General features: G+C 45.2%; 1 protein-coding gene across 1 annotated transcript in view; it reads left to right on the forward strand.

The window, feature by feature from the left end:
• Window positions 1–7,595: 7,595 nt before the first annotated feature.
• The window catches only part of IQGAP2 (IQ motif containing GTPase activating protein 2), a gene marked incomplete at both ends in the record, with an annotated part of 120,340 nt that continues 110,243 nt past the window's right edge, over window positions 7,596–17,692 (forward strand). The window contains one exon of the mRNA XM_079548113.1: window positions 7,596–7,641. Within this exon, the coding sequence (XP_079404239.1) occupies window positions 7,596–7,641 (46 nt within the window). The remainder of the gene's footprint in view (window positions 7,642–17,692) is intronic.

A 17,692-nucleotide genomic window follows, 5' to 3' on the forward strand; every position in this document is an offset into this window, starting at 1 on the left:
AAGCATTACTGCCAGCCATGAGGAGGGTATTTTTCTGCAGAATCCACTACCTGGTTAGTGAAAATAAACAGGCCCATGTCGATATACTGCAATTTCCAATCTGACCTACAGGTGGTGGAGGAAAAACGATTAATGAGAAAGGTCTGGAAAGATGTTGTGAGCATTGTACTTGCAGTTTCAGTTACCATTGCAAGCTGAGATCAATCACATGCAAGTAAGCATGATGCCTGGCAGACCCACACTTTGCAAGCAAACTGTCCTGAACCAGGGACTAGTTTACCTTTGCTCAAAAGCAGTCAGCCCTCTGGGAAAGGATAACATGGTGCAGAGTCATCCGGATGACTCCAGCCATGGCATTTTCAGGAGATCTGTTTCACCGGAAAGCTTCTCTCCTGGATGAAACTTCCCTGATAACACTGTGGAAATCTTTCAACAGCAAGCAGTCACCAAGAAGAGACATTTAACAAATTATCAAAAATGCATCAGTGGCTTTGACTTTGCCATGAATGTATGCTTCCCTGACAGGGGCCTTGCAGCAGTCTGCAGGACATGCTCTCCAGCAGCTCCTTCCAAGGCTTCCAACTTGAATCTGGCTCCAGGCCTCTCTGCAAGCAGCACTGCATCCACCAGTAAGCCAGTGTCAGCATCTCAATGCTTGCTGACCTATGTGGCCTTCAGGTTAATTTCTATGTGGTATTTCAGATGCTGATTTTAATTTTACAGCTGCAATTGGTTTGAGATCTGATTATCTGAGAAATACTTATTTTCTCTTACAAAAACAGCAACGCCACTTCAGAAAAAGAATCCAAACTGATTTAAATAAGAGGAGGTTGCTGACTCTGTGCTTTCTGTGAAGGGCCCTGGATGCTGGAATTAGCTTTCCTCACTTTGTCTCCCAGCGCTTGAGTTTGTCAGTCTTTCAGACACGTTTTTCATTTTTACACTAATGTGAATAATGAGGAGCTTTTCAAAAGACTGGAGCTATGCCAGTGGAAAAGTGGTGGAAATAAGAAGACACGAACCAGGCTAGAGGAAATCCATGGGAGTTCAGATTCTGCTTTATCTGTACGGCAACTGTCGGCAGGCAGGAAAATAGTTGTAGGGTTGCCATAGCCATCAGTCAGTTCCCTGTAAATGCAGAGCTCCTAGCTCCCTGCTTACAGAATAATAAATAAATAATACATTAATCAGTGAATAATGCATAGACTTTTAGCGGAGTGGAAACATTGCTAAGCACATGCAATTACAAAGAAGCACACAGATGCTGCATTAAAAAAAAAAAAAAAAAATGCAACAGTAACCACTGCCAAGCTGCCAAGCAGACCACCTCTAGCTTGTGCATAATGTGAGGAAACAATCAAGATTTTAGTTTTGCTACATCCAACCCACTCAAGAGCACTTTTTGCTGAATATGCAAGCTGCAGCCAGGCACAGATGTTCCCTGCTTTCAAACAGTTCTGAATTCGTTTTTATGGCCATTCATTATGTCTAGACAAGGAGGATCACTCCATTCCGAAGTATTCTGTTAAATGAATAAATATTTATTCCAACAGACAAATGGACAAACCTCTTTTCTGGCAGAGTTCTTGCAGAACGATTTCAATCTCTGTCTTGCAAAACTCATGCCACTTCTGCAGGATCCAGGGCATTTGTCCAACACATTTTGAACAAATGCTTTTTTCTTAAAACCTGTTCAAGCAGAGAAACTGGTTTCTTAGGTAGCTGGGCAGGCAGGATTTAACCTAGCCTGCCAGGATTCTAACTTCATTGAGGAAAGAAGAGGGACCTTTCGTCTGACAGGAGTGGACATTCACCTTAGATATGCACCATGGGAAGTGCTGTGATGCCTAAGATGAAGTAATTAGCATCGTATGGAATAGCATCGTATTGCTGCCCTGTGTCTGCTTCTCACTTTCACCCCAAGACACACCACTCACCTTCATTTGTAATTAAGTAGCAATTTGTAACCTGACCTAGCTCCTAAAAAGTCTTATTTTGGGGCAGTGTTAAGTCAAATCAGTCCCATGACTGAGTTAATTGTGTGGTTTCAGAGGCAAAGAAGCACAATAAGCCAGTATTTGCACCAGGCTCCTTTGCAGCTCCGTACTGAAGTGCTTCTAGCATGCCAGTCTGAGGGGCAGCTTCTCTTCCTGCATGTCTGCTTTAACAGGCATGTTGTTCCTACATCTAAGCAGGTTATACAAGTATTCAAGACTATCTGAAAGATGCTTACACATGAGCTAGTAGTGTGCAGTGAAGGACATGTGAAGAGTCCCTGCTGAATTATAGCATTGTCATCACCAAGTGGTCACTATCTGAAATCAAAATCCTTAGATTCGTGGCACTAACTTGGAAATCATGAAGTTTAGCTGCAGTTTTTGCCTCAAATTGTGATGTCTAGGAATGCTCTTTTTCCTCAGAACAATGTAAGTGCCTCAGAACAAAAGTACCACCTCTCTTTGGCAGTTGAAGATTTAGAGCAAACAGTGTTGAGTTCTGCAAGTGGTAGCAAGATGAAAGACTTCTGATACTGAAATAATTTCTCTTTCATTTCCTTCTTCAGGTGTCAGTGCTATGCAAAAACATTCTACTCTGCACATTTATATACACTTCTGGTTCCTCCTCTGAAGGCCTGTCTCTGCCAGAGTTATCTGTGCATTTATTTTCATCCCATCCCATAAACTATTCACTCTGCTTTTAAAAACTGCCTTTTCCATTTCAATTTTAAGTAAATAAACTCTTACTAGTTTTGTTTGTTTGTTTGTTTGCTTGCTTGCTTGCTTGTTTCTTTCTTTTCCTTTTAGGATGATGCCCAACAGGGCTCAGTTTGACCTACTTCTGGCTTCCCTAGAAACTATTGCAAAATCTGAGGGATCTATTCTTCCATACATTGTGCTTATTGTTCAGCATTACCTTCAGTTTCAACCAGGACAGCTGAGAAGTTAGAATCACTTCCTCAGCCAAAAGGAATCATTGCTGCTGATACCGAAAAATGTTTTCAGTACTTCTGCTCTGGGTCTTCATTTTACCAAGCTATGGCTTTGCCATGGTGTTTTGAATGACTTCCACAGCTGACTGCTTCACAGTTCCTGGGATGCTTCTGATGTGATGCATCCTCAGCCTAGCTTCAGCCTTGCTTGCCTTTCTAACAGGAGACTCAGCTGGGATTGCAGACACAGCACATCTGAAGGGGAGTCTCAGGGCAGGAATCATGGGAGGAGCATGCTGCCTTACTCACCAGGTTGTCAGCAGCAAGGCAGGCACTTGCGTCTTTTCCTGACTGGGGCAGAGACAGCATGGCTGTGGGATTTTTCAGGGGTCACTGAGGGCAGGTACATGATGGTCTGTTTGTTTGCTTACCTTACAGAATAAATAATGCATTGCACAGATACTGTGCTGAGAGGGAGGATGCAGGCCAGCCAGCTCCCCACACCATCCTTGAGATTCCTTCCCTGCAGTTATTACTGAGGAGTTCAGGACTGCCCAGCAGCTGTATGGAGGCAGTTGCTGATGAGATGTTTCCTCATGTTCCCTGGAGTACCTCTTAACCTTCAGACTTGCTTTGTAAATGCACCACATCATTTGTGGATTTTCCAATCTAGTCTATGAAAACTAAAAATTTGGGTCCATGGCTCACCTGGTGCTCCAGCAGGAGTGCTTCTCATTGCATAGGGCTGGAGGTGCTGCTGGGAGCCCTTCTAACTTCCAGCTGATGTGGCCTCTGCAGCTGCTCAGGGGACCGTGGCTGTGCTTTCTGTGGGGCGGGCAAGAAGTGCAGCCAGCTACTTAGAGTTACATCACTCTGCCATTTGGTCTGTGCAAGCACAAGGGAGGCAAGGACAGCTACAGCTTGCTGGGTATCGATTAGCTGAGCAAAGAAAATAATTGGAAAGGCCCTTGCAGTACCTGGAGCCTGCATAGGGTTTTTCCCCTCCAGTGGTGCTGCAGGGACACAGGCTGCCCCACTGCAGGAGGTGTCTGCCCCTGATCACCCAGGTGAACCTAGCACAGTCTTTCTCTCATGTGAATGCTAAAATGGAGTTTCAATATGATGCACTAGCAGGAAGAAGAAAAGAAAGAAAGTCTCTGAAATCATCAAATGCCATTTTTCTTTCTATAGGGCAAATGCTGCCAACCGGAGCAATTACAAATAAATGCAATTTACAAATAAAATAAATGTACTGTCACAGAAAAACTGTTGTTAAAGCTGCTGTTTCCAACAAAAAGCCCAGTGTCTCTAATTACCTGCATGCACATGCGTCACTGCTGCATAAGCCACCCAAGAATTTCAAATATCAATATCCTTCTCCAGTTAAAATCCCTCTGTACACAACAGAACTGTCAAGAAGCATGAGGCAGCATAGGCCACTACAGCATTTAGATTTGAGCTCAGTCAGTGAGATGCCCAACATCTTTGTTCCTCCCTTATCACAATTTCCCTTCAGGTTTGTTCCCTCTAAGCCTGGAGCGATGAGCGGCTGCCCCTGAATATGCAGCAAGCCGTCACACCGGCCTGCTGCTCCACTCACAGGCAGGTGCGTGGGTTGGCACTGGAGCCAGTAACAACGCATCGAGGAACACCTTCCCACTGTGTGATGCCCTTGATAGTGCTGGGGACGTTGATCTCAAGCTCCACTAAAAGACTTGGACCGCGAACAGGAAATGTTCACCCTCAAACATTTACTCTAGATATCTGACTGCACTGATTTCTTAAGTGCCTGCCTCTCAGAAGCTGTGAGAACTACTAAGTCTTCTTTAAGGACTTAGAAGAGAAAATGGGCAGCAGCCTTGAGTCTGCCTAGGACCGGCTAAAAGCCTCTGGTCTGTTTGATATGAGTTACAGGCAGGCTTCCTGGTCATGCCTGGGAGGAGGAGGAGGTGGCAGGAGGGGTGGGCAGTGCATCTGGGGTTTGCGAGCCTCCTCTGTGCTGCCAACAGCTGATGAAGTCAGAAAGGCAGGGATTAGCAAATCTGTTGTGAAAGATCATGAACAAAGCCACACAGCTACTGCTTGTTACTCCAGCACTCTCACACCTGCCGCATCTCCTGCTGGGAGCACTGAGTTCATGTCCTACTGCTGTTCTGTAAGCGTCATGGAAGGCAATGCTGCCAAAAACTCCTCCATCCTCCCCACTCTGGCCTTTTATTTCTTCTCCATGCTCTGTGGTACAGAGGAAGAAATTATTTCAAAGAAATTGTCCTACCAAAAGGAAAAATTAAGTAGATTTTCTTTGGGATGGATTGGCTGAGCCCTCACACAGACACAAATATCATCAAAGAGCAGGAGAACTGTAAGGGGAATTTCAGGTGCTGCAAGAGAAGGGTCTACATTTTGTCAGATGCGGTATCAACACATACTGGGCATGTGATGGCTGCATACCATTGTCCTTCAGTGGCAGAGTGAAGGGCAGAGACCGAAGAATAAAAGAAAAAGAAGAGAAAGTATTCCTCTCTTCCAGGCTTAGGCTAAGCATAAAATAAAAATCAGCAAAAATCACTTATAGGAAAGATGGTGTTTTCTATCAAATTCACTTTTAACTGAACTTAGTTCTTCATTGGGTTTGGTCACCCATTTTTGCTTCTAAAAGCCAGAGCAAGTGTATGGGAGCTTGCTTAAAGGATGCTTCAGAAGCATTCATAAAGACAGGTGAGGACTACAGCTACTCCAGTGCTGCTCTGCATGCCTGAGCACTAAGTCATCACTCTGTGCTCCAGGGAGTGGGGAAAACCTCAGTGAAGGTCACTGCATTTCCAGCTGGATTACAGATATGCACAGACTCTGCTCTCTCTTCTACCATTTCCCACTGAAGGCTTAGAGGCAGCCGGAAAAGCACAGTACAGCCCTAAAACAAGGAATCATAGAATTTCTCAGGTTGGAAAAGACCTTAAAAATCATTGAGTCCAACCATGACCTAACCATACTACCCTAACTCTTACAACCCTCTGTTAAATCATGTCCCTGAGCATCACATCCAAACTGTTTTTAAACACATCCAGGGATGGTGACTCAACCACCTCCCTGGGGAGCCTATTCCAGTGCTTAACAACCCTTTCTGTAAAGAAGTGTTTCCTGATACCCAACCTAAACTTATCCTGATGCAACTTGAGGCCATTTCCCCTCATCCTGTCACCTGTCACCAGTGAGAAGAGACCAACCCCACTCTCGCTGTAAGCACCTTTCAGATATTGGAAGAGAGCAATAAGGTTTCCCCTCAGCCTCCTTTTCCCCAGACTGAACAGCCCCAGTTCCTTCAGTCTCTCCTCATAGGACATATTCTCCAAGCCCTTCACCAGCCTTGTAGCCCTTCCTTGGACCTGTTCCAGCACGTCAATGACCTTTCTGTACTGAGGTGCCCAAAACTGAACACAGTACTTGAGGTGAGGCCTCACCAGTGCCGAACATAGGAGCAGGATTACTTCCTAGTCCTGCTCACATGTTCTTGATACAAACCAGGATACCATTGGCCTTCTTGGCCATCTGGGCACACTGCTGGTTGATTTTCAGCTAACTGTCCATCAGTACACCAAACTCCCTTTCCATCAGGCAGCTTTCTAGCCACTCCTCCTCAAGTCTGTAGGGTTGCCTGGGGTTGTTACGACCAGAGTGCAAGATCCAACACTGAAACTCATGCAGTTAAACATGCCTCTGCCTCCAGCCCTGCTCACATCCAGTCTTCTCTGGTGCATCCCAGGTGTTGTCCAGGAGCTGGTGGCCACCACACTGTCACAGACTCTGGAATTGCAGCAGGGTAATGCACTGCATGCAGCAAAGCCTGGCCTGAGGGTAGCCTGCAGTGAGAGCACCCACCCCATTCCTACACCTTGGAAAGGAGCAGGCCTGAAGCTGCACCTTGTCCTGAGGTGTCTTGACTGCATAGCAAACTGCAGTGGTGGCTTCTAGGCACAGTAGGAATGCTGCTTGTGGAGTACAAGACTTATTTGACAGAGCAAAACTGCAGGTCGGAATCCCATGCTTGGTATCTCAGCCCTCCTCACCACTTCTTTTCAGCAAAAAGGCCAAAGAGGTGCCGTGGCCTTTCCAATTTTGGTTCAACCTGTTTTCTATTTCCCTGTAGTTGTCACTGGCTTTTTTCTTACTTGCTCTTTTTTTTTTTTTTTTTTTTTTTTTTTTCTTTCGTCTTTCTTTTTTTGTCTTGCTTTCTTGCTTCATCCTGTTGTCTTTTATTTTGCTATTGTTGTCTTTTATTGTTTTAATATCTAACGTTTTGGGGTTTTGTTTCCCTCCCCTTCCTCTCCTCCCTCCTCCACCCTTTTTTTCTTTTTATCTTCTTTGCTTTCCGCCTTCTTTGGGGCTTTTCGTATTATTTTTTTCCAATTTATTTCTTTTGCTCTTTCTCTTCCCTTTGTTCTTTCCTCCTCCTTGCCGTGCCGTGCCGTGCCGTGCCGGCCCCGCGCCCCCCTCCGCTCCCGTGCGGCGGCGCCCCACAGCTCTCACGCCGCCGCTGCAGCCGTACCCCACATCCCCGCGTCCCAGCGTGGGGCGGGCGCGGCCGAGCGGCAGCAAATCAGCGAGGGGCGGCCGGCGCATAAGAAGGGCCGGCGGCAGCGGGCGCCGTCCCTCCGGCGGCGGCAGGATGCACCATGAGGAGCTGGCGCCCTTGCAGCGGCCCCGCTATGGCTGTGAGTCGGTGTGGGTCGGGGACGGCGGGAGCAGGGCGCTCTGGCGGTGTTGTTAGCCCCTCTCCTTCGCCGGCTTCGGTTCGATGCGCAAAGAGGGGCTCTGGGGAGGATAAAGGCAACCCCGCCGGCGCCGCTGCAGAGCGGCGGTGCGCTCCGGCTTGCCGTAGCTTTCCTCGCAGCGACCCCCGGCAGGATTCCGGGCAGGTTTTCTGGCCGCTGTGTTGTCTTTTTAGAAAAGTTTCTTTTCGTTTAGAACTTTCTGTACGCGTTGTAGCTGCAGCTCCGCGTTGTAACTTCAGCGCTTTACGTTCTAGTCAGAGCTCCGGGTTTTAATTCTGTAGCATGGCGTTATAGGTGTCACACTGGTTTGTGACCAGAATGCAACTGCATCTTTGAAGTTACAACTTTACAACTTCTGGATTGCAGCTTCACAATTCTGGAGGACAGTCTCAAGTGTCGTCCTATAACTTAGTAGCTTTGGAGTAGACCTTTATAACTTTAAACTCCAACGTGAGTGAGGTGAAAAGCAGTGCAGTTACCAGGTGTTTCCTTCCCAGTGAACTGCATTTGTTTCCCAAACCTCCGTTTATAAAAGGTCCTGAGCACTTTCCTCCTACTGCTGTTGTGCTGGGATCTTGCTCAGCCTGTGCTTTCTATTGGTTCCTTTGGGCAGCAAGGTTTAAGCCCTTGGTTTTGCCCTCCCAGTAAGGAAAGTTTTTGATACTTTAGGCAATGTTAGAAATGAATGTGTAAATTATTTGCGAAACTCAGAGTGCCCTGCAGTCTTAATGAGCAGCTTTCCAAGTTTTGGTGTGACAGTTTTATTTAAAGCTAGTTCGAAAATGTTTTTTTATAGAAACACAAAATCTTTGACTGCTGGAGGCAATGCCTGCCTTGGGAAGAGTGGGGGAGCTGGAGCCTGGCAATGGGGCCCTCAGCTCAGAAGCCCTAAGCCCTTCGCTCTCCTGAGTGTTCCCCTCTGTGGACACCTGCCAGGTGGTGCAGGTTGAGGGCCTGCAGATTTCATTTTCTGTTCCTGCTACCTACTGGATATCCCAGAGACTTTTGGAGGTGTTCTAGTGTCTGGAGTGGTTGCTGGAGATGCGTGTTGTGTGTCTGTCCCAGTGATGAAGTTTTCTTTTGGAGTTGATCTTGGAGTCACCTTAACTTGCTTTGCTGTCACTTGTGAGGCAGAGCAGGGGACAGGGCCTTGGGAGACACAGTGCTGAGGGTGACCTCTGCTACTTAGTGATCCATCCCTGAATGGATGCTTTGTCCACTTGTTTAACACGCAGGAACTCATCAGGTGCAGGTGATGTGGCCTCAGCAGCAAGTGCTTTGCTTGACAGACTTGCTCTGGCTTCTTCTTAGGACCTGTGCATCCGGACAGATGATGTGTTATCTGCCATAAAGTCCAATGCAGTTAAAGATGCTTTGACAAGGAGTAAAGGGCCCATCCACTGTGCCTTGGTTTTCACCTGGATGCTAGGTGTTGTTGATTGCCTTCCAGCCTGAGCTGCTCAGGGTGTTGCCTTAAGAATCCTGCACTCCTATGTGCTGTGGGAAAGAATGACCACAATTAACATGCTAAGTATTTTCAAGATATGGTCTCATAATAGTATTCTGAGTTCAGAGGGTTTTTTTTTTGTTTTTTTTTTTTGCTGGCCTGAGTGGTCAATGTGTGAAGCTGTAGCCTCTCTCCTGGCCTTGGTCATTAGTCCCAGGGAGCAAAAGGAGTGGACAAAAGTATCCTTCTGTCTTTTCTATATACCATTTCTCCTTTGACCAGTGCCCTCTGTATGCATAGACTCTGGTGGATGTTCAGTCACTCAGATATTCAGCCTATTGTAAATTGTAGATTCTCTTTATAACTCAAATTGCACTTTGAATCCCTGAGAAGCACAATTCCCCACACTGAACAATGCATCTACAATGACTTCCCTAGAAGAGTTAATAAGTTGTCCAAGTTAGACTATCAAACTTTCAAGTCTTGCTCTAGCAACCTCATACTGCTTTTAACATTTAACCTAACCTGGACTTTTGACTTTGGCTTCAAGTTCCTGGCAGAGCCTGCAGGTTGCTCTGAGGAAGGTTGGTGCTTTACTGTGACTACCTCTGCTGGGAAATACATGTGTGCAAGTAGCATTTCATTTTGGTGTCTAAAGATGCACACAGATTTCAGATACGTTTTGTAGCCTGATGCAAACTGGTGTGGTGGGAAAAAAAAAATGTAGCCCTACATGTAAGAGCTAATAACATAAAGGTAAAGTAATTGGGAAGACATCCCTAATTTAAATACTAGCTTTGTGTTTCTAGTTTTGCTGATGTAGTTAGTCAAAGACGCGCATCTGGAAAAAATCCTCATAGCTGATCATTTTCATCTTTAGAGCCAGGAAATAGCTGAACAAAACCAAGCAAGAGGATCCCCTTCTGGTGCTAGTTCAGGGTGAACACTATTCACTGAAGAAACTGTTTCAGAACAAAGCCTTTGGGCCTTCTTTTAGACTTTTGCTGCCAAAACTTTGTGACTTCATGGACCACTTATTAAAAGGTGCCTCCAACTCTGCGTGCTGTCAGTTACTTAAGGAAAAGGAAAGGTAAAAAGCTGTGGAAGTTTTTCTTTGGTGCTGTGCTGAGTCTGTTAGATGTCTGCGTCCAGCACAAACTCAAGTGAGATCATATAAGTAAGAAGGAAGTAGCTCATACAGCAGAAACTGTGTTAACAGGCTCACTGCAACTGAATTTATGTAGCTGGTTTCCAGCCTGGCTACAGCTGTTGCCTGGCTTATTTCTCAATCCCAGCACAATCAATTGCAGAGTTTGACCAAATTGCAGCTAATGGGGGCTTAATAGAACTCGAGGTACAAGCTATTTCTGTGATGAAAATGTTTGGTGTCATAGAAGACTGTGAAGATGAAAAGTGTAATTCTTGGGAGTACTACCCAGATTAACTAAATGTAAAGTTTGGGATGTAAGGCAGCAAAGTGCAGCACTTTGTCTTTGAGGAAAATATGCTTTCCCCAAAACTTTGTTCTTTTTTTATCTTGGTCTCTTGGAAACCTGTGTGAATTAACAAATATATACGTGCATTCTGTAAGAAGTGCCTGAATAGCTTCATGACACTGCTAGGAATGCAGTATAGCTGTAGTGAGTGCAGCTATGGATGTCTAGATTTGCAAAGGATTTCAGGCATTTCCATGCTCTGCATGTCTGAATTAACATCTGTGCTAGTGGCCCCAGGTCCCTTCTCTAAGCAGAAGGGAAACTAAGTGCTTCAGCATCACCCAAGTTACTGAAAGGGAGGTGTGAAGATATCTGTTTGAACGAAGTATTGCACAGTCTCATCCTCTAGTTTTGTTCTTCCTGTGAATTGAAGCATGGCTTTGCTATCAGTAGCTTCCAGTTTGTCTCATGTTGATGAGCAGATAGAAAAGCCTTCATCTTCCGTGCTGAAGCTGGACAGCTGGCAAATGGGTCTGACCTGGGTGTGTGCTGGGTGTGTGCCAGTCTGATCTGTCTGTGGCATCCAGTGGTGAGGGTTGTGTTGCTGCTTCTGGTCACGGTTTCCAGGAGTGCCTCTGCCTGATGCTCGTGGTTATTGGGTGAGACAAATGAGCAGCATGGAGCTTTGAGGGCTGCTCTGCCTGTGGAGATAGGCAGGGCAAACCCGAAGTGTAACACTTCCTACACCTCGATGAAACTGTACCCTAATTCAGGATGTGAGTGCTTGCAAAGCAGTGGCTTTTAGAAAAGTGTTTAAATGGAGAATCTATGAATTCGTCTGTATTGAATGCAGGGAAACAAAAGACAATTTTTTTTCAACTGGATAGGAAAAATTCTTTTGGTAAATGTTCCATAGGACTTTCTTAAATGAAAACAGATGGGTAAAAAACTTTTTTTTTTTTTTAAAAAAAAGCTTAACTGTATCCTATGCATATATATTCTTCTGGGTGTATGCTTTCTTTAGCACTTGCGGCTCTTGAGAACACTTTCCTTTGTTATTGATGGGTGTAATTTGGCAACCAAATACTGTTTATCTCTTCTACTCTTTTGTACATTGCTAATAATTAAACTGCTGAATGAGAACTTGAAAAGTTTAACTGCTTTGTTTAACCAAGTGCTCATAATTCATGTGGTAGGAGTGGCTCCATGCGCTTTTAGTGCAAGGCTCATCTCCTGGTAAAGAAGAGAGTGAGCTCTGTTACAGCACGCTTACAGCTACTTGAACATTGTTGAAACAGGAAATATTAATATTGCACTGGAAGCAGGTTTTATAGCACACGCGAGTGCGCTAGATCAAGTCCAACTCTGGAGGCGGTGAATTGAAAGCATGCAGATGCACAGCCTGCCTTCTCTGTTAAGGGGGGTTTCAGCTACATAGTTGCTCTGGCTCAAGATCTAGTGGTCACTATTGCTGATTCCAGTCTGCTCTGAGGTTCTAGGAATATGCTGGGTGTAAGGTAGGGGAAAAAATGCTGGCAGTGATAGGCAGGATTGGTGGGTCATACTTCAGTGGGATGATAAGCACACTGTGCTGTGCCTCCCACAGCAAATGATTAACCTGATATGTTTGTTTTACTACTGAGGCTGTTTGGGTGATTTAATTTTTTTTTCCTTTGGAACATGCATCTTCAAGCCATTATGTGTTATGGAACCAAACTGCTGGCAAGGTGGAGAGGGAGCAGTGCCCATGATGCAGATGATGGTGGAGATGCAGTGGGGAGCAGTATCCAGGGTGGGCACCTTGCTTGTGGGTGCATTGAGAAGAGCAGAAGCATGGGCTGGGCCCTGCACAGCTCTCTGGTGGATCAGCACTTCCTGTGCTTCTGTGCTTGTGCTTGTCTTCAAAAAGCCACAGACATCTGCAGCAGGGGTGCCAGTGCTTGGAGTGGGGGTGCCAGCAGAACATGCACTGCCTCAGTGTCAGAGGTGGGTGGAGGGAGATACAGGTGGGTTCCCCTGACAGGGATTCTCTGGTCTGCCAGACCATGGCTGGTGAAAGCAGGCATTGCTTCAATCTGCTACATGGGACAGAAAAGGGAACCAGGGCCCTTGGAGATCTGTGGAGCAGAGCAAAGAAGTGCCTTGCATAAGAGATCAGCTTCCCTGCTGCCCCTCAGTCAGGTGGTGTCTGCAGAAACTCTACAGGGTACCCTTCTTTGCTCCGAATATGTTTTAAAATGCTAAAGAAAATAAATAGCTGATAAGAATGTTTGTTGTTGTCAGTGTCAAAGTAAATTGCTGTTTTGTTCAAGTGAGTGTGTCTTTGCAAGAAACTTACCTAGGGGATCGTGTCAGTGCTATTCTTAACACGTTGCTCAATGCAAATCTGTAGGGAGTCAAATTTGAACAGTAACTCATGGCTCTGACTCACATCCATGGACAAACAACTTGCCAGCCCATGGAGCTGCTTCCTCAAGGTATGGAGCTGCTCAACCCTCAGCCTCCAGAGCTGGCAGGGATTGCAGTTCTCTCCTCAGGAGCTTCTCCAGGTTGGGTACATAGGCTGAGCACTAGCAAAAGCAGGTAATAAGGGACATACTCTCTGCACATCCTCTGTGAACCTTCACCTACTCTATTCAGTGTGTAGCAAAATCCCTGTAGCTTCCAGTGAGGTATTTATATTGATTCTTATCTGGCTCCAAAAATCTATCTGGACATCCAGACTGGGAAATGAATAGTTGTACATACTAGCCCTATTTTATTGGCCATTTCACCTAAAGAGTGAGGGTATCCTCCCACACTTGTGCTTGATTTGTACAGCTACTCAAAATGCTGGGTGTATGTGCAGAATGGGAGCCTCCCAGTAGCCAGAAGCCCAGCGTAGAGCAGTAACAGGGGAGCTGAGTTGGAAAAAGCCTGAACTATGTACATAAATATTTTCTGTTACGACGGCCAGTATTCTGCAGGGTTGAAGGCCAGTGAGTCTTCTACTTGTGTTTTTACAGGATTGTGTGGAAGGTGTTTTGTAGCTCAGTACAGAGGGTACCTGTGCCTGGAAAACAGTTAAAGCGACTGAAAACAAGATAACATGCTTAAAAACTGAAGGACATAGTGGCTTTGCTGAAAACATGGTCCTATATCTAGGTCCAGCTTCTTTCATAAGTGAAACTGCTGATTTCAACCAGTCTTAATTACAGTGGGATCCCAGCTCCCACCTCGCTGCTGACCTTTGCAGATTCTGCATAGCCTGAACTTGCTGAGATACTTTCAGTTGATCTTATGGATTGCTGTGAGCTATGACTCTCAGCAGTGTGGTGGCACAGAGACCCAGCCTGTCTGGAGTCTGATCACTCCTTCAAAAGCTGATCTGCATGGCTGGGTTTCAGCCTCTTCAGTGGCTGCGGTGACACAGCTGCTCATGCTGACCCTGTGACAGGCAGTATTTATGGCCAGGTGGGACTGCAGCAGCCAAGATTTAAATGAGTTTAAATTGCTCTGGAACCGCACCCTGAAGCTGTGGTTTTGTGTGTGTTGTGTGTGTTTTCAGTTGGTTCTGCTGGTGTGAGAAGCAGTCTTGACTTTTTTTTTTTTTTTTTTTTTTTTTTTTTTTTTTTTTTTTTTTTTTGCTGGGTCAGGCCTAATCCCACAGTCAGATCTGACGGTATAGCTGGCATGGGTATGAACACCAGGATCAGGCCAAGCTAATCTGAGCTGTGTTACTGCTGCATGTGTTGGTGAAGCATGCCTGCACAGGGGCAGTGAAACATGGGGATGACAGTGTACTGGGGGGTCCTGGGCACACACAGGTGGCCCTTGTGGGTGGCCCTGCTTCACACACTGCAAACTCAGTGCCCCACCTGCCTGCCAGGATGGGCTGTCTCTCAGCTTTCTTCTGGCCAAAGCAGTTTTGAATTACGAAAATGGTTGTGTTTTTTTTTTTTTTTTTTTTAAAAGAATTTGCTCTCACATGCTGTAGTTTCATAAAGCCACAATTGTCAGTAAAGGTGCTGCAGCACTCACCAGGTGCTGCTGAAGGGCTATGAAAACTAAGAAACTGTCTAAACATTGGACTACTTGAACAAGAAGGGAAAAATATGCTTCTTGTACAAAAAGTGTCAGTGTATTTTTCCATCCCTTCTTGTAATGCTATTCTGAGTTGCAAGGCCTCAACTGTGGGGACAAGAAGCGGTTTGTGACATGCACTGCTTGTTTCTGGAATTTTTACTTGTGGCAGGGAGAATAATTGGCTCAGTCGATACCTGTCTGGCCTCTGTTCAGCAGTAAACAAGGCTTGATTTCCATATGCTCTCAGAACAATGTAACAGAAGAAATAACACACTGAAATAGCAGCACAGGGCTTGTGGTAGTGTAATTTGTGCTGGAAAGAACAGCAATTATGCTTAGATTAATCTGGGATAGTATTTACCCAGGAAATATGTTTGGCTGTTTTTACAAAACCGGGCACAGAGAAAACATTATTTCATTGTATCTGAGCTCTAGCTGTTTTGAATACCACTTTCCAGAGTGTGGCAGGGCAGTTGTTGCTTGCTATGGTCTGTGATGGCAGAGAGATGGACAAGACCTGGTCTGTGTGTGTTAGCCAGATTGCCTGCAGCGGTGGGATGTGACTGCTTGTCACTTTGGGCTTGCATCACCTCTGGCCATGGTCATAATAAATCTTTAGGAAATACATTGCAACACTCTAGAAGCAGTATGTGTTTTATCATATGCAAAGGAGATAGATGCATATCAGGGGTGGCGACGGAGACTAAATGCGTGATTTTGCTGAAGATGTAACTGATGTGGATTGTTTTGAAACAAACTGAATGTAATTTTTTTTTTAGTATTTTGGACAGTAAAAAAGCAAAATAAGGGCTGCTGTTCTCCATGACACTGGACCATGGCAATAACACTTGGTAAATTCTCCTTTTTTTTGTACACTTGGGCGAAATTAAGTACCTCCACAAATATTTAGAGATGCTTCTGATAAAACTGAATTTCTGTAACACTTGCCTGTTTCTTTACCTGAAACTATGCAGTAGGCTGAGGACCAGCAATAAAGTGCTGCTGTGCAGGCTGAAAATGCAGCTTGATGAGGGGTATGTCTAAGATATCCAGATGGATGAAAAAAAAAAAGCAATCAAAATGTTCGGGTTCCTAGAGCAATAGCAGAATTTGTAAAATCTACAATTGTGATGAAGTTATTTCAGTTTAATTTCTAGAAGTCATAAAACAGGCTTTCTTGGAACCTGATCATCTGCATGAGAACTGTTGCTTGTTCGGAAGAAGTGTCTTCCTTCAGCTCACTCATGACAGCAGTTAACTTGCAGTCTAGCAAAAGCTGAAAAACTGATAGTGAGATAACAAGCTGTGTTGTGAAGTGAGTCTCTGCAGAAGGAACTTCCATGTAGTATTAGCAGTTGTGATGGAGCAGTTATTTTTCAGACTACTTTGATCCCTAAAGTGGTTAAGTACCTTGGAGAAAGGAGGATAACAATAGGTGGTAAGGGTGAGAAACCAGCACAAAGCCCAGGGGAGCAAATTGTTAAAGCTGTAGTGAAAGTGCAACGTTTTGAAGCAGTGCTTCTGCAAAGTGAGTGGACTGCAGCTATGCAGGAGATGACAAAAGTCAGCACTGAGTCCTTGCAGATGTTATTTCCCATGTTGGGTGGAGAAATCAAAACCTGAGAACTAAGAGTTCAAAATGGTGTTAAATTTACATGCCTTGCTTGTGCTATGTTGCCACAACAGTAATGAATTCTAAATGTGCTTCCTGTGTTTTAGCAGTCTGTTTTACTATTTCAAGCAGAATGTTTTTGTTTTGAGATGTATCTCCTGATATTCTCTTGCTATTTTATTCACAACTGACATTTAACATTGTCACTGAAGTGTTTTCACGATTGGAAATACACTCAGGGCAGTGAAGAGGCTGTCCTGAGGTCAGCTCTTGCTGCATTAATCTAAATCTTTTTGAGTGGAGACAAGCAACCTGAAAAATTAAAGACAAGGGGTGGACAAAATTTTTGTGTCAGTTTAGAGGAAATCTGAATTCAGTAGATCTAACAGGCATGCACCCACCAGTTTCTACGCATGATTTAGTGAAAGCATATCTTGTGTGTGCAGCTGTCAGTGACTTGCAGTGGAAATGGAAGAGCTCTGTTTATTGATAAGGGGGAACATCTGGTCCACTTCTGATCTAATGACCATGCACTAAGGTAGCTGTGTCTTTGTCAGATTGGTTCTGACTCTCAGTTTGTAGGCCATTAGTCCTGTTGAGTGAAAGGGTGGGGTTTTGTTTGCTCTTTTCTAACCTTATTGTGAGAGCTGAGATAAGGCTTTTAGACTGTTGGTGCTTCAGTTCACTTCCTCAGTTTTAAATCCTGGGAAAATTTAATTCTTATTTCTGGGCATGTATTTGAGCAAGAAATAAGGGTCAGACCACTTGGAGAAGTCCCTAAGTGCAGCATGGGCAATCGCTGTACAAGCAGTGCTTGCCTGTGACTGGTGCCTGGCAGTGAGGGAGCCCTGGGAGAGGATTAAGTGGAGCCAGTGCTGCTGGTCCTGATAACTTTGTGGGCTCTGGTTGCTCACTGTGGAGCAGAGGCAGACAGGCAGGCTGCAGGTGATAGATGAGGCCATTACTGATATGGCACCGCCTTTGAAGTGCTTACCTGCGTGGGTACAGCATGTTTGTCCTCTACCTTCAAGAACCTATCATCTCACCTATGAAGCAGGAAGAAAGAATCTCTCTCCTGCCTTACTGTACCTGGATGGACTGGCACAGTCAGTGACAAGTTTCTAGGGCGCGGTCTGGGTTTGTAAGCCCTTATGCTGCACCTCTGTCCTCCTTTTTTCTGCTGGTTCCTGCTCATGCTGGGTCACCTCAGCTGGAGAAATAGCCAAGTGCATTGTGGTCTGTGAATTCTTTTGCAGGCAGCTGAACTGCCCTCCCTGGAGAGCTGGGAACATGCCAGGAGCTGACCTGTCTCTGCTGCTAGGTGTGGAGGGATCCCTAATTGCCTGAACTTATTTCCATGTCTGTCTACTGATGTTCTGTACCATGCCATTACTTTCCTGTGATTTGTAGGCCATTTTTACATTAAAACTT

The sequence above is a fragment of the Tetrao urogallus genome (assembly GCF_951394365.1).
Source record: "Tetrao urogallus genome assembly, chromosome: Z".
NCBI classification, from domain to species: Eukaryota; Metazoa; Chordata; class Aves; order Galliformes; family Phasianidae; genus Tetrao; species Tetrao urogallus.